This window comes from Ziziphus jujuba, chromosome 1, assembly GCF_031755915.1.
Source record: "Ziziphus jujuba cultivar Dongzao chromosome 1, ASM3175591v1".
In the NCBI taxonomy this organism is placed as follows: Eukaryota; Viridiplantae; Streptophyta; class Magnoliopsida; order Rosales; family Rhamnaceae; genus Ziziphus; species Ziziphus jujuba.
In genome coordinates this window covers 43,968,901-43,992,131 of record NC_083379.1, presented here as the reverse complement: position 1 = coordinate 43,992,131, position 23,231 = coordinate 43,968,901, and the positions used below count along the sequence as shown (strand labels likewise).

General features: G+C 32.7%; 1 protein-coding gene and 1 pseudogene across 3 annotated transcripts; both read right to left on the bottom strand.

Moving 5' to 3' along the window:
- Positions 1 to 5,922: 5,922 nt before the first annotated feature.
- On the bottom strand, positions 5,923 to 12,613 carry LOC107420869 (probable LRR receptor-like serine/threonine-protein kinase At1g05700; annotated as a pseudogene).
- A 2,554-nt stretch (positions 12,614 to 15,167) lies between these two features.
- Positions 15,168 to 21,598, bottom strand: LOC107424624 (putative leucine-rich repeat receptor-like protein kinase At2g19210). Of its 3 annotated transcripts, XM_016034470.4 has the most exons (13): positions 20,048 to 20,444; positions 19,224 to 19,770; positions 18,193 to 18,668; positions 17,951 to 18,089; positions 17,802 to 17,873; positions 17,579 to 17,650; positions 17,414 to 17,494; positions 17,141 to 17,310; positions 16,675 to 16,901; positions 16,421 to 16,547; positions 16,220 to 16,279; positions 15,926 to 16,115; positions 15,168 to 15,773 (listed from the first exon to the last, which is right to left on the bottom strand). In XM_016034470.4, the coding sequence occupies exons 1-13, from the start codon at positions 20,316 to 20,318 to the stop codon at positions 15,356 to 15,358; spliced, it is 2,850 nt and encodes a 949-aa protein (XP_015889956.3). In that variant the 5' UTR covers positions 20,319 to 20,444; the 3' UTR covers positions 15,168 to 15,355. The 3 variants fall into 3 exon arrangements, 2 of the variants coding, with proteins under 2 accessions (XP_015889956.3, XP_015889957.3); XM_016034471.4 differs by lacking the exons at positions 19,224 to 19,770; positions 20,048 to 20,444 and adding an exon at positions 18,922 to 19,125; XR_007238500.2 differs by lacking the exons at positions 15,168 to 15,773; positions 15,926 to 16,115; positions 16,220 to 16,279; ... (6 more) ...; positions 17,951 to 18,089; positions 18,193 to 18,668 and adding an exon at positions 21,433 to 21,598 and having other exon boundaries at positions 19,654 to 19,793; positions 20,048 to 21,295.
- Positions 21,599 to 23,231: the final 1,633 nt, after the last annotated feature.

The following is a 23,231-nucleotide window of genomic DNA, read 5'->3' as shown; positions in this document are numbered from 1 at the left end:
ATATATATATATATATATACATACATGTATATATGCATAAATGAAGCAATCATCACTGATCTTGTGGAAATGTTATAGTCCCTTCTTATTTTATCTCTCAAACCCACATAGTTATATATGTACATATATCTATATAGATAGAGGATGCCATCAGTATTCCAATCTCCACAAATTATGCACCATGCCTACACAAGGTGATCATAAATAATATTTAGACAATTAGTTATATATATTCAACAGGAGTTATTCTAATTTGATTTCTCCATTCAATTCCCAATATGCAATAATATTATATATTGATATTCAATTACATTTTGCTATGTTATGGGTGTTTATTATTAGACAAGTTACAGAGTCCATTATTCAACATTCAACAATTTAGAAGTTCTTAAAAGTCCCAATCCAAAACCAAAATAAAGTAAAAATCTAGAAACTGTCTTATTTGTTTATAGGTTGGAGAACCATATTTACTTCTTTACCTCAAGTTTTTTTCCCATTTTCGGTTACCCTTTTTTTTTTCTTTCTTTTTTCTTTTCTTTTTCTTTTTTTACATTTTGATTCAGTATCTCTCAAAAACAAAAAATCTCAAGCCATAAAATTACGATGCTTGTGTTTTTTTCAAAAGCAACAGAGCAGTTCAAGAAAATTCCAATCCATGAAAACTCATTACATTATGTTAAGAACATAGGAAAAAAGATAAAAATGCAATTATGTATCAACATGTGGGAAAAATTTCTAGAACTTTATTGTTTGAAAATATCAACCACATTGCCAAAAACCAATAACATATAGGGCCAGAGACTCCTCTCACTCAATATACCTATCTCTCACAAAACACCACAACAAACATAGAGGGAAAAAAAGAAGAAGTTATAGATGTCTTTTACCAAGAATAGATTTGCTTCCTCTCATGTCCCTAATAAATCCTTCAATCCTTCCTTTATTAGCTCATTAAATCCAGTTGACTCTTTGTCATATGTAACAAAGAACTAACCCATCTTTCACCTACGTTTCATGGAATGAGCAACTTAGGGAAAAATGAAGAAACAGAGAAAAGAAAAAGCACAGAGAGAAAATGGGAGAGGAAACACACCTGAGATGGAGCTTGAGAGAGATGCCAATCCAAGCAGTCAGAAGCAACGAATGGTCAGAGAGGTGAGACAATCCAAAGGGGGCAGCACAACTCTTGGAGAGAGTTTTAGAAAGGAAATAGGGCCCATGCAATTTTATCATCTAAAGGGTTTTATGGGGATCATCCATCCAAAAATGGTTCTATCGGGATTGTAACCAAAAATACAAAAAATAAATAAAATCTGTTTTTTTTTTTAAGTAAATATTTCTTTACAAAATGCAGCTTCATTGTGGATTATTTTATTAATATTATTATTAACACCGTTTGTATCTATTTAATAGCCACTGACATGGTAGCTCAAACCATTAAATTACCAATTTCATGTTTCTTTTTCTTACATTTAGTCAAGGTTCTCACTTCCCGCCAAAATGGAAAAGCATGTGGATGGTTTCCCGCCCTTGCATTTACTCACCAAACATAGTTGGTCGCTGATGGCATTAAACTAAACCTATTATAAACTTTTTTTTCATATTTTATTATTTTAAATTCTATTTAGTGACCAATATTTTCGTCACAAATATAACATTTGACCACCCAAAATAATTTGGTCGTGGAATGCCTTATGCTAACATTATTTGCTATTTTTCCTTAAAAAAAAATTTAAAGTTATATTATTAGTGATTAATATATTGGTCCTTTATAAATACTTTTAGTGACCAACAGTGGTTGGTCGTTGAAACTTCATGTTCCCGCCAAAAAAAAAGGTGGGAAAGCTTCCCACCCTGCCTTTTTAACTACCAAATAGTTTTTGGTCAGCGAAAATTTATATTTGTGACCAAATTTCTGGTCACCATAACAGGTCAACCAAAATTCTACATGTTTCTCTTACTATCGTTTCTGCGACTAAATATCGGTCGTTGTTTTATTCATTCAGTGACCATTACTTTTTCGTCACTGACAGTATAGTCACTAATTCCCATTTTTTTGTGGTGAACTAAAGCATTGGAGTTTAAAACTCCATATGAGGTGTGGTATGGGGTCAAGCCTACTGTGGAGCATTTGAAGATATTTGGAAGTACTTGTTATTCACATGTTCCTGAAATTAAGAGAGACAAGTTGGATCAAAAAGCTGATATGGGAATTTTTGTTGGTTACAGCAGCAACACAAAAGGGTACAGAGTATATCATTTGAAAACTAACAAGCTCATTGTTAGTAGGAATGTTAAAGTTGATGAAGCTACTGTTTGGAATTGGAAAAAGAATGAAGTTTAAGCCTCATAAAAGAATTTTACCCAAGAACATAACGAGATTCAGGAGGAGAATGATTCAAATGATGAAGATGCTATTGGAATCAGAGGTACAAGATCCTTGACTGATGTATATGAGAAAAGCATCCAAGGTACAAGACCTCTGACTGATGCATCCGAGATAAGCATCCAAGGTACAAGACCTCTGATTGATGCATCCAAGATAAGCATCTGAGGTACAAGACCCTTCACTGATGCATCCGAGAGACGTGTCCGAGATGCAAAACACCTATTTGATATCCAAGATATAAGATCCATGTCCAATTTCCAAGCTACAAGATCCCTGTCCGATGTCCCAGATACAAGATCCATGTCCGATGTCCGAGTTATAAGACCCCTGTCCGATGTCCGAGATAGAAGATCCCTGTCCGATATCTGAGCTATAAGATCTCTGTCCGATGTTCGAGGTACAAGACCCTTGACTGATGAATATGAAAGATGCAACCTAGCATTGTGTGATCCAATTACTTTCAATAACGCAAATCAGTTCGAGACATGGAGAGAGGCTATGAAAACGGAAATCAATATGATAAGCAAAAACAAAACTTGGGAATTGGTGAACAAACCCTAAGGCAAAAATGCCATTGGAGTGAAATGGGTCTTTAGGACCAAGGTCAATGCTGATGGTACAATAGATAAGCATAAAGCAAGATTGTAGTTAAAGGTTATGTACAGCAACCTGGTATTGATTATGGAGATACGTTTGCACCAGTTGCGAGACATGAAACAATCAGATTTCTACTAGCACTTGCCGCTCAAAAGGGCTGGAAAGTTTGCCATTTAGATGTGATATTTGCATTTCTAAATGGTTACCTACAGGAAGAAGTATATGTTGAACAACTTGAAGGCTTTGTTGTTCAAGGAAAGGAAGACAAGGTTTATAAATTGCATAAGGCTCTTTATGGCTTGAAACAAGCTCCCAAAGCTTGGTATAGTAGAATTGACTCACAGCTTGTTGGAAAAGGATTTAAAAGGAGTGAGAATGAGCCTACTTTGTACGTGAAGTCAGGTTCAAATGATGAAAAATTGATTGTTTCTCTATATGTTGATGACATGTTTGTTACAGGAGGAGATTCACAAAGTGTGTTGGAGTTTAAATCTAAGATGCAAAAGGTGTTTGAAATGTCAGATTTAGGCGTGATGAACTACTTTCTTTGTATGGAGATATATCAATTTAGTCATGGCATTTTCTTATCCCAAAAGAAGTATGCTATAGAACTACTCAAAAAGTTTGACATGGAGAAGTGTAATCTAGTTGACACTCCAATGGTTTACAATCAAAAATTTGAACTTGAAGATGGTGCTGCCAAGATTGAAGTTTCAACCTATAGAAGCCTTATTGGAAGTTTACTGTATTTATGTGCTTCTAGACCTGACATTATGTTTTTTGTGAGTCTGCTTTCCAGATTTATGCATGCTCCATCACATATGCATTATTCTGCAGCTAAAAGAGTGCTAAGGTACATTAGAGGCACCATAGACTATGGTGTTTTGTTTTTGAAGCAAGAAAAAGGCAAGTTGATGGGCTATGTTGATAGTGATTGGGCTGGAAGTATGGAAGATTAAAAAATACTTCAGGGTACTTATTTTCTCTTGGTTCAGGTCCTTTTTCATGGAGCTCACAAAAACAGGGTTCAGTTGCTCAATCCACAGCTGAAGTTGAATATATTGTTGCTGCAGCTGCTTCAAATCAAGCTTTATGGCTAAGAAAGTTGTTTGTTGATTTAAATGAGAGGCAAGAAGAAGCTACCACAATATACTGTGATAACAAGTCTGCAATTTCCATTGCTGAAAATCCAGGTCAACATAGAAGAACAAAGCATATTCTAGTCAAATATCATGCTGTGAGAGAAGCTGAAAGAAATGGTGAAGTGAAGCTGGTTCATTGCAGTTCTGAGGTCCAACTTGTTGATATTTTGACGAAAGCTTTGCCAAGAAACAGGTTTGAAACATTAAGAAATGATCTTAGTGTTTCCAGCAAAAGTGCCAAGGAGGAGTGTTAGTGTAATGTCACTTTTGTTGCTGTCATAAGTTGCTTTGTAATGATTAGTTACTGTGCTTTCAGTTTTTGATAAAAACACTGTTGTATTAGATAGCCAAAGTATGGCTTGCCTTTTGGCAATATGAGTCACTAGTAGGTGAAAATTAGGTGATTTACTATTTCTGAAAACTTGTGGTTATATGTTATGTCCATAATGAACAAGGGTGTTGAGACCACACCTGTTTAAGCTTCTTTGTCTTTTGTTTTTGCTGTGTTTTTTTGTTCTAAAAATCTAACAAATGTTGTCATGGCTTTTTATAACTTCATGTTGGCCTGTGATTAGTTGCAATACCACTATACCAAAACTATACACATCGCTTTTCTCAGTCGACCTTTGGTAACTTTAGTACCTGCATTAGTGAAACATTTAGTTTTACAGGTACAGAATTAAAAGATTTTCTATTTTCGTATCTCATTTGGCATGTTTGGCTGCCAAATGCCAAAAATGAATAAGGTATATATGTGAGAATGTAAAATAGATACAATACAACAACTTAGTCTAGATCAAGTTAGCCACGCATGCAGGGCCATCTTCCAGCCAAACACACTAATCATTAGTGGTTAATTAAGCTAAAACGTGACAACATGTGAGCCACTACATTAGTGCTATGTGGGGAAAAAACGATGCACACGGAATTGACAAATTTAAATACCAAATTCAGTAAATGTAGGTTAGCTTTATTAATTTGTTAACTATTAATTGATTCATTTATATATCAATTAGTATCCAAACAACGGATAAACAAATAGGTATACCAAAAAACTCAACTATTTGATGGTTTGTATGATATATTAAGAAAACAATAGTTATTATATTAAATATTTAAATAAAGAATAATAAACGAAAAGAAGAAGAGAAAAAAAGAAAGAAAAAAAAGCTACTATACACTGGAGAATCGAGATGCTAGTGGGGACATTCTGACAGAACAGTAGAAAACATATGAAGAATTATTTATTTATTTATTTATTTTCTCTGTGCAATGTTTTTCTGAAATGATAACTAGCGAGGGAGGAGTATTAATATAGAGCCTGTGTATTTTCCCTTTTTGAAAAAACTTGGGAAAGTAGACAATACCGGGGCAGAGTTGGTTTTCTAACTGAGAATCCCAGATAAGTCAAATCAGAGGAATGATGGTGTTTACGCATCAGAAGGGTTTTCTTTGGGTACGGTTAATGTTATTGCTAGAAATTGTCATTTGTTATGAGGCAGGTGTGGCTCTGTCCTCTACCAGATAAAGTAGCAACTTGGTTCTGATTTTCCAGAACAGCTTGTACTAGCGAGGTCATACAAATACAAGCTCCCTCCAAATACAGGCCACAACTTTCTAAACTTTTTAATATTTGGATGGACGTACGAATGCTCATTTGCATATGCTATTTCGATGTTAATTTGGTTCGTAATGCATTTATTAGTTTCTGTGTTCCAAACTAAAGATGAGGCGTTGACTTTGAACTATCATTCATATCCATACATAATGACATACATAGGAAAGTAATCAGTATGAGAAAAAGAAATTATGCATCATGACCGTTTATAATTTTATATACATATCATGTCCAGAGGATCATTTTACCCTGTGGTTCCTGCTTAATTCATTTAACTGCTACAAAAGGCATTTTCTTAGAAAACAAACACACAAAATCCTACCTAGCTGAGGGACTCGACTCAGTGATCGAATACAGAGGCCTCGTTTCATTCAATTCAATATCTCGGCTTCCCTTTGTCCAAGCATGTCCTTTATCCAAACACTCCTTTAGTTCACTCACTACTTGACTCATGGTTGGCCGATGGCTTGGCTTAGGAGACACACAATTGATTGCTAATTCAACAGCTTTCCAGGCCGAGTTGATTTCAAAAATTCCATCTAACCTTGGATCAACGATACTATTAAGGTCCCATTTTCAAGTGTGGAAGTTACCCAGTCACTAACATGAATATTGTTGTGCAATTTGTCAATGGCAGATCGACCTGTGATAATCTCCAACAGTACAACCCCAAATCTATAAACATCACTCTTCTCATTCAATCTGTTTGATTTGGTGTACCTGCAAAAATCACATAATGCATGCAAATAAAATCATACCTTTTTGACAAAGAAAATCAATTCCTTCATTTAGCAAATTTCTCCAAAAGCAGGGAAATATGCATACATTAAATATACTTACTCAGGGTCAAGGTACCCTGGAGTACCAGCAACTACTGTTGATATACGAGATATGGTAATACTATCAGTTGAAAATATTTTGTATAGACCAAAATCGGATATCTTGGCTCGAAGATTTTCATTTAACAAGATATTTGTTAATTTCACGTCTCTGTGGATTATTGGAGGCTTACAACCGTAATGCAGATACTCCAGACCTAAACACCACAATTTGAAAATTAGAAAAGGCATGCTATATAACATATATAGAAGAATCGGGAAATTTTCGTTATGCTGCTTACCTTGTGCTGCGTCCAGTGCTATTTGAAGTCTAACTTCCCACTTCAAGATATATGGACTCTGATCTGTGTCCACATGAAAAAAAAAAAAAAAAAAAAAAAAAAAAAAAAAAAAAAAAATTTGTCTGTTTAGTTAATTATTGTTTCCCTTATTAGTCTTGGTTATTGGAGATCGTTACAAATTATAACCAAAGAACCAAATTATAGGTCAGGTAGCTAACCAGAAATATGCGCTTTCAAGTTTCCATTAGCCATGTACTCATAGATGAGCCCTGTGTTTGTTCCATCGTTGCAATGTCCAATCAATTTTGTTAAGTTTTTATGATGAACTCCTATAAGAAGATTTACCTGGATTTTACCAAAATAAAAAATAAAAAAATTCACTTTGATTACTATGTATATGACTATATTTGTGTAATGGACTTCATGCACGTATTGTTTTTTTAAACACAGGTACATATTATTTTTAAGAATTAATTAATTAGGAACCTCAGCAAGAAATTGTTGATGTACTTGCAGGGCTGAGGGGGAAAGCATTTTTACAGCTACTTGAGTGTGACCTATGTAGCCGTGGTAAACTGCTCCAAATCCTCCTTTGCCAATAACCCTCTCAAAATAGTTGGTTATTCTTAGTATCTCTGAGTATGTGAATTCTTGTTTGCTTGACGCCAATGGCCCTTTCTGATCTGTGTATTTTGCAATCACTACAAAAAATAATAATAATAATAGTAAAATAAAAATAAATAAAAGAAAATAATAATAATAGTAATAAATTGTGCATTAACCATGGGACTTTTAGCTACTATGAATTATTGTAGGTAAAGCACCTTTGGCAAGAACAAAAAGCTTTTAGCAACATTAATTTGTTTGAGTACAAGGATTGTTTTTACTAAGAATGTGGCTAAAAACTTTTATCGATATCATATTGTGTATAAAAATTTTGGCCAAGGGATTTTTGGCCACAACCTAGTAATGACGTTTTTCAATTGTTAAAAACGTTTAATTATAAAATACAAACTTTTAGCCACTACTTTTGTTGTGGTCAATACTCTTGTTTTTTTGGTATCTGACCCAGTTATAGTTAAATTCCTCTCAGTATTGTTGTCATGGTCATAGTTTTAATTAATATTTTTACCCCTTTAAACATAATAGTGGATGCATGAAATTCAATTTTAGCTCCAATTCATATTTCATATATGCTCACAATAAAATAAGAAGTTCCAGCAGATATACATATATATATATATTCTTAAAATATTGTTTTAAAGGCTGAAAAATATTAAATTCACAAGTAATATATGTTGTAGACATCCATACCGGACTGCATACATATAAAGGGGACCATATCTATACGGATAGTCTTACTGTTTTGTTTTTTCCTTCTGTGGCCCCAACAAACTGCTGCAACTGTTAATAAGAGAACGAAAATACCAACTGATGCTGCTACTGGAATTACTACTAGATTTGAATTTTCTTTTTTCTTTTCCTTCGTCGTTGAATTGCAAGGGACTGGTACAATCAAATCTTGATTTCCGCACACACTGCATCAATAGATATAGTAACCAAAAAAATTTTCATAGTGAAAAACCAAGATTTAGAATAATAAGTAATAGAAAAATATGTTATTGATTGTGATACATTATGTAACTCTTACAAATCTATATAGATAATTTCTATGGAAAAAAAATTTATAATTTTAGGAGGCATATGGTAAGAAAGAAATTGAAACGGAAAAACAAAATGAAAAAAAAGAAATTATTGGTAGTTAATTGCACATACACGATACCAACCTTAAGGAGAGTATACCCTGCTTCCACTTTGCCACGAGGGCAACTGGAACTGGACCTTTGAGATTGTTCTTCTCCAAGTTTCTGCATATGTTTGTGTATACATACATATATATATATATATACAAAAATTCTACTATGCTGATATCTGTAGTTTCTTAAAATGCATATAGGTATATCTATAATGGGATTGTATGTAATCATTAATTCAGCTTACATGTAATCCCATAAAATAATAGATACTATATCAGTGTTTTGTTAAAATTTAGATATTTGCATAGTAGAAAGACTATATTTATATATATATATATATATATGCTTGTATGTATATCACCAAGTTAATAAATTAATATAACTAATTAATTAGGATGGATGCACAATGTCATCCACTAGAATCCACATTAATAATTACTTACAAGACCCTTAAGTTAGGCAATTTGGAGAGGAATTCCGGCACTAATCCTGTAAAGTTATTATTTGATAGATCCCTGAAATAATTAAGCATTTTGATTGGTATATGAAAAAGGAATAAATTAAAATGATGGCCATCCGATTTGGTTCCAAGCACTATGTCATATAGCTGATATACTTACAAATTTTGAATCATGGTGAGTTCGGATATAGAAGGAGGAATCTCGGCGGTTAATCCACTTGAGGACAAATTCCTGATTGCATCTTCTGTAAGTACTTGGCTAAAGTAAAAAGAAAGTTAAATGCACTTTTCTACCCTCTAATACGAGCAAAGTTCACTTAGGAGTTTGTGCATATATATATATATATATATTGCATTTAATATCCTTTTTAACTCTCAGAAAGCTGCATTTTGGTGAGAAATATTAAATACAACGGAAACTGTTAAGCTAAAAAAGAAAAAAAATTAGCTTTAGTGTTAAAAAAACAGACGAACTTAATGGTTTCTGTTAACGGTTTGTCATCAAAATCTAATTTTTTTAAAATTTAAAAGATATCAAATGTAAAAAATAAAAATAAAAATTTAGAAAACTGTAGAAACCCGAAAATGAACTTTGCTCAAATAAAAAGGTAACAAAGTGCATTTAATTCTAAGAAAAAAATTGCGGAGGAAAAGAAGGGAAAGAAATTAAAATTTAATTATTTGAAACATATGTATACTTACAATGATATGATTCTTGGGGCATCATAATTACCATCGTAACTACAATTTAGACCTTCCCACAAGTATTCACGGGTACATGGATCTCCTTGCCAGTTTCTCTTTATCCCGTAAGTTGATTTTAGTATTGTTACAGCATCAACTAATTATAGATGCATACAGAAATTTATCTTATATAAATCGATATGCGAGCTTACATAATATCTTTCACAAAGACACACACAAAAACATTTAGATAAACCCAACATAATCCAACATTCTATCACATTATATTTGGTATTCAAAGTATATATTCAACAAATGGGTTGAAGTTTAGTAAATAATATTAAGGTTGTACTTTGAAAAAAAAAAAAAAAAAGTTGTACTTACTGTCGTTTTGGTTGGCTTCGGATTGTAAGAAGCGTTTTACAATATAAACTTCGTAAGCATTAAGGATGGGTGGATGGGTTGAATTGTCAACCGCGTAAATGGAAAAACGATGATGTCCTCCCATCAATCCGCTAGTGCCGTAAAAGGTTTCTGTTTCTAAGTAACGAGGAGCATAAGGTCCAGCCCAGTACTCTTCATTATATGAAATGTTGAATATTCTACGCTGGTGGGCTTTGAGCAGTTCAAGTTCAGCAAAGTGCATGTAGATATAATATTCGGAAGTGTCATTACCATCATCAAAAGTTAACAGGTCAAAATCCAAGGAATCTAGTGGATATTTGGGTGTAGCAGCAGTACTCATTACATCAGAAGGTGGTTTGTATGAATTGTTACTTTCAATGGTGTGCGAGGTAGTTAAACTTGTCCAATCACTATTAGGGTCGTCGGAAGGCCAATAACGATCATAAACATCCTGAGGATACCTAAATAAACAGCGTATAAATGTTTATATATATTTTTATATATTAGTCAACCTCAAATAAAATCTATTTTACATTTTATAAAAAAAAAATTAAAAAAAAAATTTCTCCATTTTGTTAAACAAAAATCTAACCTTGATAATTATTACATCACATAAGATTTAGAATTTAAAATTTAAAAAATAATCGAATATAAATTTAATGACATACTAAAACTATATTTAGCAAAAATAAATTATTTTGAAATTAGTTATTAATAAATGTAACTTTAAATCTCAACTATTAATATTATTCAAAAATTGAAGAAGAAAAAGAAAAAAAAAAACTCATTAGTTCTCATATTAAATATCCTATTTAAATCTAGCTATTAGATATATATATATATATATATATATATAGTGGTTTTATTCTGGGCAATGTCAAGTGGCTCTTTTATGTTGTCCAACTAGCGCATCGATTAAATCAAGAAAAAAAATTCAGATACTTCCTCTCACATGCATGTGGGACACATATGTGGATCCTAAGTAAATGTATGTAAGACGGAGTATTGAAAATTTTTCATGAGATTAGATGATAGTTAAACAACATAAGCTATCTAACGTTCCCTAGTAAAAAATATATACATATATATATATATATAAATTAATTTGAAGTGAAGGTAATTAATTAATTGAAAACATTCAACGTACATAATAAATTGTAAGTACCTGTATCCGACGTATCCTGGATCAGATGTAGTAAAACCAGTGTCAACCCTGTAGGATAGTGCCAGCCCCACCAGGGATCCTTCGTCAGTCTTATAGGATTGATTATTCAAAGGCCTGAACACTAATGATGAAATAAACGGAGTAGAAGAACCCGTTCTCACAAGACAAACATGGATGTGGTTTTGGGGAGGGACGTGTATGATCTCCATCTCTTCACTTTCACTTGCCTTTGTGACACTCACTGTATCCCACAAATTTGCTCCAATATGGACATCGAATTCTGGTAGTATATCTTCGCCATCATAGTCTCCGTACAAGAATGATGCTTTGATCAAATATTTAGTGCCACTTGTGACGTTTATTCGGTAACAGTTCCTGATTCCGTCCGGAAAGCTTCTCAGAGACTCCATCCTTCGTAGATAATCTTGTTTATTCTTTGGTGATATGAATTTACTTTCACCAGTGTCTATGAAGGGTGCATCCGACACAAATATCAACCCTGTATCCTTCTCAATATATTGGGTATTGCTTTGTGGTAAGCCGCAATCTAGGCTGATGAATCCTGATGATCATCATCAGAAACACATTATCATTGTTGTTGTTGTTGTTGTTGTTCCTATTATTTTATTTTTATTATCTTTTGCTAAAACTATGAACACATAATACACATAAATTTGCATAACATATCCTTAATTACCTTCTATCATCTTGATCTTGGGCGCATATATATATATATATATACGTGAAACTTGATTAGTAGGTATAATCAATACCTAAAATTATAAGACTAACGCAATTTAATATATATATATATATATAGCGGGAGAGAGAGAGAGATGGTTAATATATACCTTTTTGATCTTGGGCATCAGCCAAAAGAGCAAAACCACCAGTTCCAACAAGCGCGGCAAAGAGGAAATACTTAAACGTCCACACCATCACCATAATTTCCTAATTGGGAGGAGATTTATAATATTGAAGATTTTTTAATTAAATATATGTACCGTACTCATAGAATCTATATATGCATTAAAGATTTCTTTTTAATATATATAATGTATACGATATATACATATGTGTACATATATATATATATATATATATAGAAGCTAGCTAGCTAGTTTCGAATTAGAATGCTAATAAAGCAGTACGTAGCTCTTACCAGCAAAAGAGATAGCCTTTTATTCATAATTCCTAAGTATAACTGAAATTAGAGAGGAAAGCAAGAAAATTAATGTGGCTGTTTTAAGATATGAAGATTACCTGAAAGTATGAAAATTGAACTTATCAGAGGTGAATTCTCAAGTGCACTCCTAGCGCCTTTTATAACTAGTGGCCATATGAGAAGAGAAAAAGACCTTAACTAGTCACCTTTAAAATTATAAATAATAAGCAATTATATTATTTATTTTCACGTCTTTTTGATATTTTAATAATGTGGGACTTACCATTGATAATTACAAAATATGCATTGTTTAAATAATAATTATATGTCTATGTGGAGAAAGTTTCCTCAGACAATAATCTTGAATTTATTTGAATTCTCATTTTTAATATTTAAAAAATAATTATTTTATACAGTAATTACAATAATTAAATATCAATTAATATATAATATATTAACTCATTAATTGACTAACACATATGCATTTATTGATTAATTACAAAATGTAATATATATATATATATATTGATTTATATATTGGACAGATTTGAAATAAAAAATTAGAAAACATATCGAGACACAACTTAATTTCATATAAATGTAGCTAACTAAAGTCAATTATGAATTGATTTAATTACATAGAAATGAATTTGGTCGATAATATATCCAAGAGGGTGAAGGGTGAATTAATTACATCTCGATGAACCAGTCAGGTTTTTTTGTTTTGGTATGATGACTTGGTCACGTTGTTCGATCGGGTCGACCTCTAGTTGATCGAGAATCAATTAATTTGATAGATTTTTCAAATATTGAACATCCCAAGTCAATAGTAGATAGATTTTTCAGGCAAATAGTTGACATAGTATTAAAGAAGAGACCCTCTCTTGTCTCCCTCCATTGATTTCAAGAAAATTTTGGTCATTGGCTGAAGAGGAACCTTATTGGCGTTGCGTATCCAAGAGATCTCATTAAAGGAAAAAATGGACAATCGATAAGGGTGATTAATAGGGTTGAGGAAAATTCCTTTCCACAAAAAAAAAAAAAAAAAAAAAAAAAAAAGGGGTTGAGGAATATACCAGTCCAGTACATACGCTTGATTTTTCAAATACTACGTTCAATTTTATATATATATATATATTTTTTTTTTTTTTTAAATTAAGATCCCCACATGGGATGGGAGGCACATACAGTTTACCATCACTTTTCATTGAATGCTTTATTTTATTTATTTATTTTGTCGAAAAGCATTGACCGCTTTAATTAAAAGAGTATTTTTTTCCTGGGCCTCAACTGATACTGAAGGTAATGGCAACCCAAACGAAATAAAATAAAAACACAAGTGATTTGTCCAAATCTAATAAATAAAAAGAATGTAAATCAATTTATTTAACAGATTTGAAAAAGAATAATTTAAAAACATACGCAACTATTATTTATTTATTCATTTTTTATGAAACACTGATGGCCAAGCTTAAAAAGGAAGAATTTTTTTATTGTTATAATTCAAAATTTACAATATAAGTGGCTAATAAGAGAAAAATAAAAAATAAAAAAGAGTTATTTGCTATGTTAGTCATTTAACCAGGCCCACAGACGTCTTTTTGTCTTTGAAATGTTTTATTTATTTATATATTTTTTAGGCACGTTGATGGATCCCTAAGTTTTAATTTTTTTTTTTTTATGTATCTTGATCTCTAAATTATTTTTCATCTACTTTTTATATGTACTTTATGCAACATTTTGAGTCCTTTAAGGATTGTCTCTTTTTTTTTTTAATTTCATTTTTTTATTGCATTTATATGCTTCAACATTAAAAAAATAAATAAATTAAAAATAGTTTTAAGACAAAATTGTACTAAATTAAGGTTTACAAATTAAAGTGCAAAATAAAATAATAATTAACAAGAACGAGAAGAAGAAGTAGTGATTTAGTTGACTTTCATATCCGCAACAAATTGTGAGGTGACAGGACCAGTTGACCCAGTCAAGATGTCTCACTGAGCTTGAACTCTGTACTTGGCCACGAATTATTATTATTATTATTATTATTATTATTTTGCTATGACGGGCAAAAATTAATTTTTATCTTTTAGTATTATTAGTATTATTAATATTTATTGGTCAATAATTAATATGTATTATTTATTAAATATTTTGATGCTTATAGTATTATTAAAAATAAAAATATTATTATTTTATTAATTTATTATATATAATTTTATTAATTCTGAATAAATTATATTATTTAATTTATATTAATTTTTCGACTAATAAAATTATAAGATATTAACTTTTTCATATCACTAGTTGAAGAAAGTTGTTGGCAAGGCAACTTATGCTAGCAAGGAGGCCTTTTAATTTATAGTTATAATTCAAAATTTAAATTGTTAACAACGTAAAGTGGCTTGGAAAAAAAAAAAACGAAAAAGAAAAAGTTATAAATGAAATTTGAATTTAATTTCCACAGCAGAAGGTGACAGGACCAACTGACCCAGTCAAAAGTCAAAACGTATTGGATGGGCCTGATCTCCTTACCATGGGGGATATGACACGGAAGGTTTTGATTGGTTTTTGTAGCTATCGGCTACGGTGTCATTAATGAGCCTTTCACGAGTTAAGACTAAAATAAAAAGCTTCCAAAATGCAATCTTTGTCTTCCGCACCATACTCATATTTTGTTGTTTATTCTTATTTTTCAAAAAATAAAAATGAAAAATTGTTTTCATTGAGTTACAAAAAACAATTAAAAAAAAAAAAAAAAGCTTTATAAGTACTTGATAAAATAGGCCATTCAACAGGTTTCCAATTAAGCAGACTACTACTATACAATACAAGTTGTGCAGTCCTTGACTACTACCTCGCTGGGGGACCCATTTCAAGCTCCGTACAATTTGCCCCGGAGTAATCAATTGATTGCATGGTTTGGCTTCCAATTTCCCAAGTGTGTCTGATATCATTTGCCATCTCCAAGCACTGCTTTAGATCCACCACCACATCATTCATAGTTGGCCTTTCAATGGACTTGGATCCAGCACATGCCATTGCTATTTCGAGTGCCTTCCAGACAGAATTACTGTTGACATTTCCTTCAAGACTCGGATCAACAATATCTCTTATGTCACCTCTTGTGAGGATTGGACGAACCCATTCAACAATATGAATGTTGTCATGGCTTTTTATAACTGCAGGGTGGCCTGTGATTAGTTGCAATACCACTATTCCAAAACTATACACATCGCTTTTCTCAGTCAACCTTTGGGAAATGTAGTACCTGCATTGGTGAAACATTTTTAGTTTCACGGGTTCAGAATTAAAGATTTTCTATTTTGGTATCTCATTTGCCATGTTAATTGACTGCCAAATGCTGAAAATGAATATGGTATATATGCAAGGATGTAAGATAGACACAACACAACAACTTACTCTGGATCAAGGTAGCCTACTGTGCCAATTACAGTAGCTGATAAATGACTAACAGTTTCCAGTGGGAACAATTTCGAGAAACCAAAATCGGCTAGCTGAGCATGCAGATTTTTGTTCAATAAGATGTTTGCTGTCTTCACGTCTCTATGAATTATAGGTGGCTTGCAACCATGATGCAGGTACTCTAGCCCTGCATGTGTACAACTTGGCATATATGTTAGTTTTCTTTTAACATCTCGTGCTGGCAATGATCAGAATTGAATATATAACCTCAATAGTATTCTGCTTTCTCACCTTGTGCTGCATCAACTGCAATCTGAAGTCTCTCTTTCCAACTTAGGACTTTTGTTTTATCTAAAAACACAACATTTCAAATCAGATGCTGATGTTTAATTTTCGTTGCTGTATTTCTTTGCTTATTTTAACAAAAAAAGAAACATAAATAGTGTAGGCCATCAAGTTGTAAAATGTTTTTCTGATATTCGTGAATGATACCTGATAGATAATTTTCTAAGTTTCCATAAGCCATGTATTCAAAAACTATTCCCATATTTCCGCCTTCATTGCAGTATCCTATAATGGAAGCTAAATTCCTGTGATGAACTCGCATCAAGAGCTGAGCCTGTAATTGGAAAAAAAATAACAGCTATAAATAACCAAATCAATAATATTTTTGCTAAAAGAATTATTGTTATGATCATAATTTCAGTACAAAATGAAGATGAATATCAAGCTGTTTGGAAGCATGCCTCATTTTGAAACTGCGAAGAGCTTTGATTTGACAATGTGGATAGCATTTTGACAGCAACTTGGGTTCCATCATTCAAGTAGCCATGATATACCATTCCAAATCCTCCTTTTCCAATTAATGACTGAAAATTTTTTGTCATACTCACTATTTCAGAATAGGTAAATTGTTGATTGTTTGACTTCAGTAGTCCTTCTCTCTTGTGTGATTTTACAACTGTTGCTTGACCTAGAAATTCCATTGCAACTTATGTTAGCATAGCCCATAAAAGTAAGCGTCACAAAATCTTATTGAAACTTTTCCATATATACTTCTCAACTGCAAAATGTATATTATATATATATATATATAAATCTTCAAGAAAGGCATATCTTTTGAGTTGCAAGTAAGACAATAAGATGCAGGGTACTTCTTTATTTTGCAATTTGTAAGTTTTGAACAGTCAATATTAGTGTCATAATGCAAACCTTGATGTATACTTTGTTTTGTTTTGCAGCGCCAAATAATAATTAGAGCAGCCAGGATGATTAGTGATGGAACAAGGGCTGAAACTAGTGGAACAACAATATTATTCTTCTTCTTCTTCTTCTCCTCTTTGCATGGTGCAGTCAGACAAAGGTCCACATTTCCATCCAAACTAGCATTGGATACTTGTCAAGTTAGAGAAATATGACAAATTGGAAAGGAAACTAGGGAGATAAAGAAAAGCAAGATGTAGTATTGGGTTGTCAATAAAAAACCTCAATGTCAATGAACTGTTCTTTGATAGGGCCATGAGAGATGCAGGAACCAAACCAGAGAGTTTATTACGTGATAAATTCCTGTAGCAACATGTTAAATGCAGGTGAGCAGTTTTAGTTACAATAAAGAATATAACATTATAACTACATTACTTAATCTCTTACAGTTCCCTCAAGTTGACCAATTGCGAAAGGAAGTCAGGAACTTCTCCTGTTAAGCTATTGTTTGATAAATCCCTGCAAGGAGATTGCATTCAATTGCTTAGGTAAGAATTCAAAAACTTTCCAGTGCAAAAAAAGAAAAAAGAATGGTTTAAGAAAAGAGCCTGTCTAATGTGATAATGCATTGATATGGCATTATTTTTTATTGTTACTAACTTGTACTCACAGGTATTCTAATGTCGTAAATTTGGAAAATAAAGGTGATATATGGCCAGTCAATCCACTTGATGCCAGATTCCTGTAATTGAGAGAATGAATGTAAGTTAATTGTCTGCCAGAAGCTGGATTCTTTTCTGTCAAACTACACATACTCACAAGGAGGTTATTCTCGGGGACTCATAACCGTTATAACTGCAATTTAGGCCATCCCAAGAGTATCGCATTGGTTCACATGGATCTCCTTGCCAGCTTTTAACTATACGATAGCTCGACTTGATATCCTTGATAGCATTAACTAAGACATCCAAAATTCAAATAAGAGATATATACTCATATATATATATATATATGATTTCAGGATAATAACAACAACAAAGAAATGCAAGTTTACAGCATACCATCTTCTTGATCTGTTGGTTCCTGTAAGAAATCCTTTACTAGGTATATCTCCATAGCATTGAGAATGGGAGGGAGGGTAGAATTAATTGTCCTATAAAGAGAAAACTTGAGCTTGGTTCCTCGCACAGAATCATTTGTAAATATAGTTTTAGAGTGCAGATATTCTGGAACAATAGATTTTGCCCAAATGTTCCCATTCAGCTCAACATCAAATTCTCTATGCTGGTTACGTTGCAGCTTCTCAAGTTCGGCAAAATGCATGTACACATAGAATTCTAAACTAGGATCACCGGTATCCAACTCAAAGTCCAGGGAGTCATTAACATCCAATGGTCTCATAGCTGTCTTCATAACCGTTGATGGTAGTTTATATTCATTGTCATTCAGCGAGTCAATGGTAAAAGAGGAGTTAATTGAGACAGAAGATGGAATGTTGTAAGGAAACCACATTCGATCATAAGCATCCTCTTTATATCTATCACATTTACAAATGTATCACGTCACCAAAGTATGATATACAAAAGAAAAATAAAATCTATCTATATATATATATATACATATATGTTAGGAATGAACTTGAAAGCATATTGGTTTCGAAATAAGTTGTAGATCAACAACCATATTAAACAACTAAAAGTTGATCGCAGTAGTACAACCCCAATTATTAGATATTAAGATCACAGAGGTACAATCTGAATTAGTAGATATCAACTATGATATTGAATCACCTGATACCTACATTGTCCATCCTGATTAGTTATATATGGTGACCTGTAATTTGCCATTTATTAGCCTGTTTTGCACATTGGAGGTAGAATTTTCAGCTACTATCCTCTGTTTTTACAGAAATAGCACATCCTTGGGTGGCCTAGTGACTTCGCTCCAAATGCAGGGCACAAGCTTCTAAAGCTTTCAACTGGGTCATCTCATCTAATCAGTCACAGCAGTTTTTCTTGATTTATTTATTTGTTTATTTACTTTCTTTTTTTCTTTCCCCTTCTGGAAGAGTAATAATAAGAATGTTATATACCTGACTATTCGATTAGTTGTTGAACCAATATCAAACCGTTTGAAAAGAACCAAGGATCCAGATTGAGTTCTATAACTGGAATTATGGAAATGTCTCAGCTCCAATGCTGATATGAAAGGAGTTCCCAAGCCAGTGTCCAAGAGACAAACATCAATTGTATCCATCAAAGGTACATGTAAAATCTCCCTTATAACAACATGGGATGCATTGTCAAACTTGACAGTGTCCCAAAAATTGACACCAACATAGAGACTGAATTCTGGCAACCGATCAGATTCATCATAGTTCCCATACATGAAGGAAGCCCTAATCAAATATATGGTCGCTTTGCCTTCAGGATGTCTAAGGGTATAACAGTTCCTCTTTCCTTTAGGAAAACTTCTTACATTCAAAAGTGCCCTTTGAAGAGTTTGAGAAATGAACCTGGCAGAAATGACCTTGTTTATTCCAGTGTCAATGAAAGTAGAATCTGAAATGTAAGGGATCCCAGTCGTCCTGTCGATGTAGCTGAAATCTTCAGCTATCCCACAATCGATACTTATGGAACCTAGAATTGTATAGAAACACTTCCTGTCAGCAAAATTGAACCATTTAAAGCTGTTGTTTCATTTTCGTTTTGCTAAAAAGGACTCTGATTTCTTTTTCATATTCAGATTGAATTTGTTGTTATGTTAAGTTTACATTTGGCCAACAAAGTATATAACATAACCATATGCCGTATCTGGTAGAAGGACTACTTCTAATGCAAAATGTAAAGCGGGTAAACTATTAACAAAGCATTGGATGCTTACATTAAGTAGCAGCAAGGCAAAGAGTAAACTTACCGGCTATATCATCCAATTTCCTTCTATTACCATTACCATTGTGAATACTGACAAAGTTGTTGTCTGCAGCAAAAACTGTTAACCCCTCTGTGCTTGCCAAGGTGCCCAACAAAGTTGCAAACATAAACCACACAACCAAAGCCTTCCGGCCTCTAGATACCATACCCATCCAGTAATGTTTGGAGTGAATTTTAAAGAAACAAAAAATGGAGAACATTTTTTTTCTTGGGGGAAGAACAATAAAATAAATGCATAGAGGGAAATGCCCCATTAAAGGATTGTCGATGAGATATTAATTGCATTAGTTGTGGACATGAAAAGGGGCTATCGCCAACTTGGATATCATATTGCTTTGGATCAATATTCTCCAAATTCATTAGAACATGGTTACGTGTGAAAGAATAGTTAAAGGTATTGGGAGCCCATGGACATGATGTCCGCTCATTTCATTGTCAGTCACTTATTGTGATGTGGCCCACGTAGCTGAATCATTGAGGCCGTAGATACAATATAAATGAAGATATTTCCATACCAGTGCAAGAAAATATCCCATGGCCATTCACATTCCCTCCTCAACTGGAAATGCATATCACTGTGCTTTAATTTTGTTCTTTTATTTTGGTAAGTTGGTTTCTGACATGGCAACTGCTACTTCTTTAACAGCTGAAGTGGATTCTTTTTCTCCTTTCACATTTTGTTTTGGGCCGTCAAATGGTTAATGGGCTAGCTTATGTTAGGGGTGGGTTAGTCCAATAACTCTTTGACCCAACATGAGATAGCTAGCTCAGCAGAGCGTCGAGCTAGCCTCCTTACTAGCACACCATGGGTTTTATTATTATTAGTATTTAATGAATGCTAATAGGAAAATCAAATAATCCACTCATCTATATCCAATAACAACTGTTAATTAATATGAACATACCATAACACCTTGATTTTTTACATCTTATTTAATGATAGAAATTACATGAATGCATGGTTTTCCAGTACGAGGAACTCCCATGTTAATTTCACTATGGTACCATACTAATTATGCTTTATTTAGGTATTTATCTATTTTTTTAGTATATTTTCAATTTATTTACAGTGTGATATAAAGCACATACATCCTTTTATTAATTCAAACTGTTATTCAGTGTCATGGTGAACCACTGACAGTGGTCTCAACTGGAGCAGCACAACATTCACAGCAAGATCCAGGAGGTGGAGGATAGCAGCATACACAAGCAGGACATATGGGTGTCGTATCTGCAGCAAATAAAATAGAAAAAATAATTAATTAATGTGTATGAGATACCCTCACTTCTATCTTAACAATATCACAACCATATATAGTAAATATATAGTATATATGCAAAGAAACGGTGATGGGGTTGTATAAATACCCTGATAAAAGAATCGAGCTCCCTTGCAAGTTGACAATGGAGACAGAACGATTGCAAAGATGAAGAGGGTAACCAAAGTTGTCGACCTCAAAGCCATCTCTTTAATTAATTTTACAGGAAAAATATATACGGCAACTTCTCACATGGTTGAGAAGGTATTTATAGAGAATTTCAAGAAATATTATAATACATTATCTATATATATCTACATTGATACGCCATCTCCACATGGTTTGCTTCTGTGCCGGCCGTGTTATTTGAATATAGAAAAATCTTGATTTTCATTGTTTGAAAATTGAAATACAGTCAGTCTTCTTTGCTGCATGCAAATGAAAGACGTCAACATTTATCAAAAAAATATAAAAAAATAAAAAATAAAAAATGAAAGACGTCAACATCATGAGTCTTTTACAAAGACTTCCACAATTTTCTATCTTGGCAACTTGATTTGCGCCGTTGACAAAAACATTTTCTTTATTAATTTACATCTTATCGTATTTTATATAAACTATTATATTTATTTTATTTTTCGGTTCGGTTCAAAAAAAGAAGAAAAAAATCAACTTAGAATAATGACATATATATTATCTAATATTGTAAAAGTCGTAAATTAAAGTCTTCTCTAAGTTATATTAATTAATTAATAATTTTGAAAGTCTTTATACCCACAACCAAATAGTCCACGTGTGTTTATAGAATCTCGATGCACCATGTGTCTTACCCATAACAAACGGAGTTGCTTGATTAACCCATCAATCTTCCCTTCTAGATGATCAAAAAAAAGAAATCTTCCTTTATAGAAAAAGTTGCATGATCTTAGGAAACTGCTTCCTAATTTTTATTGTTATTTTTATTTTTTTTCCATGGGCCGTACTAGATTTGGCAACGATTTCCACTAACGATGCGTATGGCTTTCTTGTGTGCTATGCCACCGATCTTGACAAATAGTTGGGTGGTAAATGTACAGCATGCAGACTAACATTTGGGCTTTGTCCTTTTTGGATAATCCGTTGATAATAACGGTTAAATTGGTAAAGTCTTTTTATGATCATAATCGTCTACATGCATACATGCATATCAATGAAAAAAATGACGGTTTATCTCTTTTCTCACACAAACAAAGAAAAAACGATGCATCATAACCATAGAATTATTCCATATGTATCTTGTTACGGAATTGGGAAAAAAACAAATAGCAACGGAAACAAAGAAAGCGAAGAGCAAACACACAATTTACGTGCAAACTCTTGACGGGAAAAATCACGGGCAGGAAGAAGCAAATCCAATATCGAAAAAATTAGTACAAAGGTGAGCAAATTGCGCGATATTCTAAAACCCTAATTACCTCCGCTTCCACCACAGAGCCTCAAATTTTTCTCCAAAATTAGTTTTACCAAATAAGTCGCATCGCTAGCTTTTTGGGTTGGATCAACAAAAATTCGGGTCACTAACTCTAATATATATATATATATATATAGAATAAAAGAAAAAAAATGGCATTTGGATGGACTTTAATGTCTCCTTAAGGTAAAATAGTCCATTCTGTTTTTCTTTTTGGCTAAAATATTCTGGTGTTATTCTTCAGCCTCTATCTCATGACATATCAACTATTCACATTATAATTCACTTTTACTTTGTATTAACCAGTTTGAAAAGAGAATTAACGAGTTTGAAACTAGGGTAGAGAGAGGGGGAAAAAAAAAAAAAAATGTCGTTGTTCTGAAACAAAAGCCTAATGAGAATTTGCAAAAGCGCAGGACCACTGGAAACCATATTTAAAGAATACCCCATTATGGGCT

Excerpts from the sequence above, each read along its gene's own strand:
- LOC107424624 (XM_016034470.4), bottom strand. The coding sequence starts at position 20,318 with ATGGGGCATTTCCCTCTATGCATTTATTTTATTGTTCTTCCCCCAAGA. Across the intron at positions 17,311-17,413 it reads AACAGTTCATTGACATTGAG|TTTGGATGGAAATGTGGACC; the intron begins GTTTTTTATTGA and ends ATCCAATGCTAG. Across the intron at positions 15,774-15,925 it reads GTAGGCTACCTTGATCCAGA|GTACTACATTTCCCAAAGGT; the intron begins GTAAGTTGTTGT and ends TCACCAATGCAG.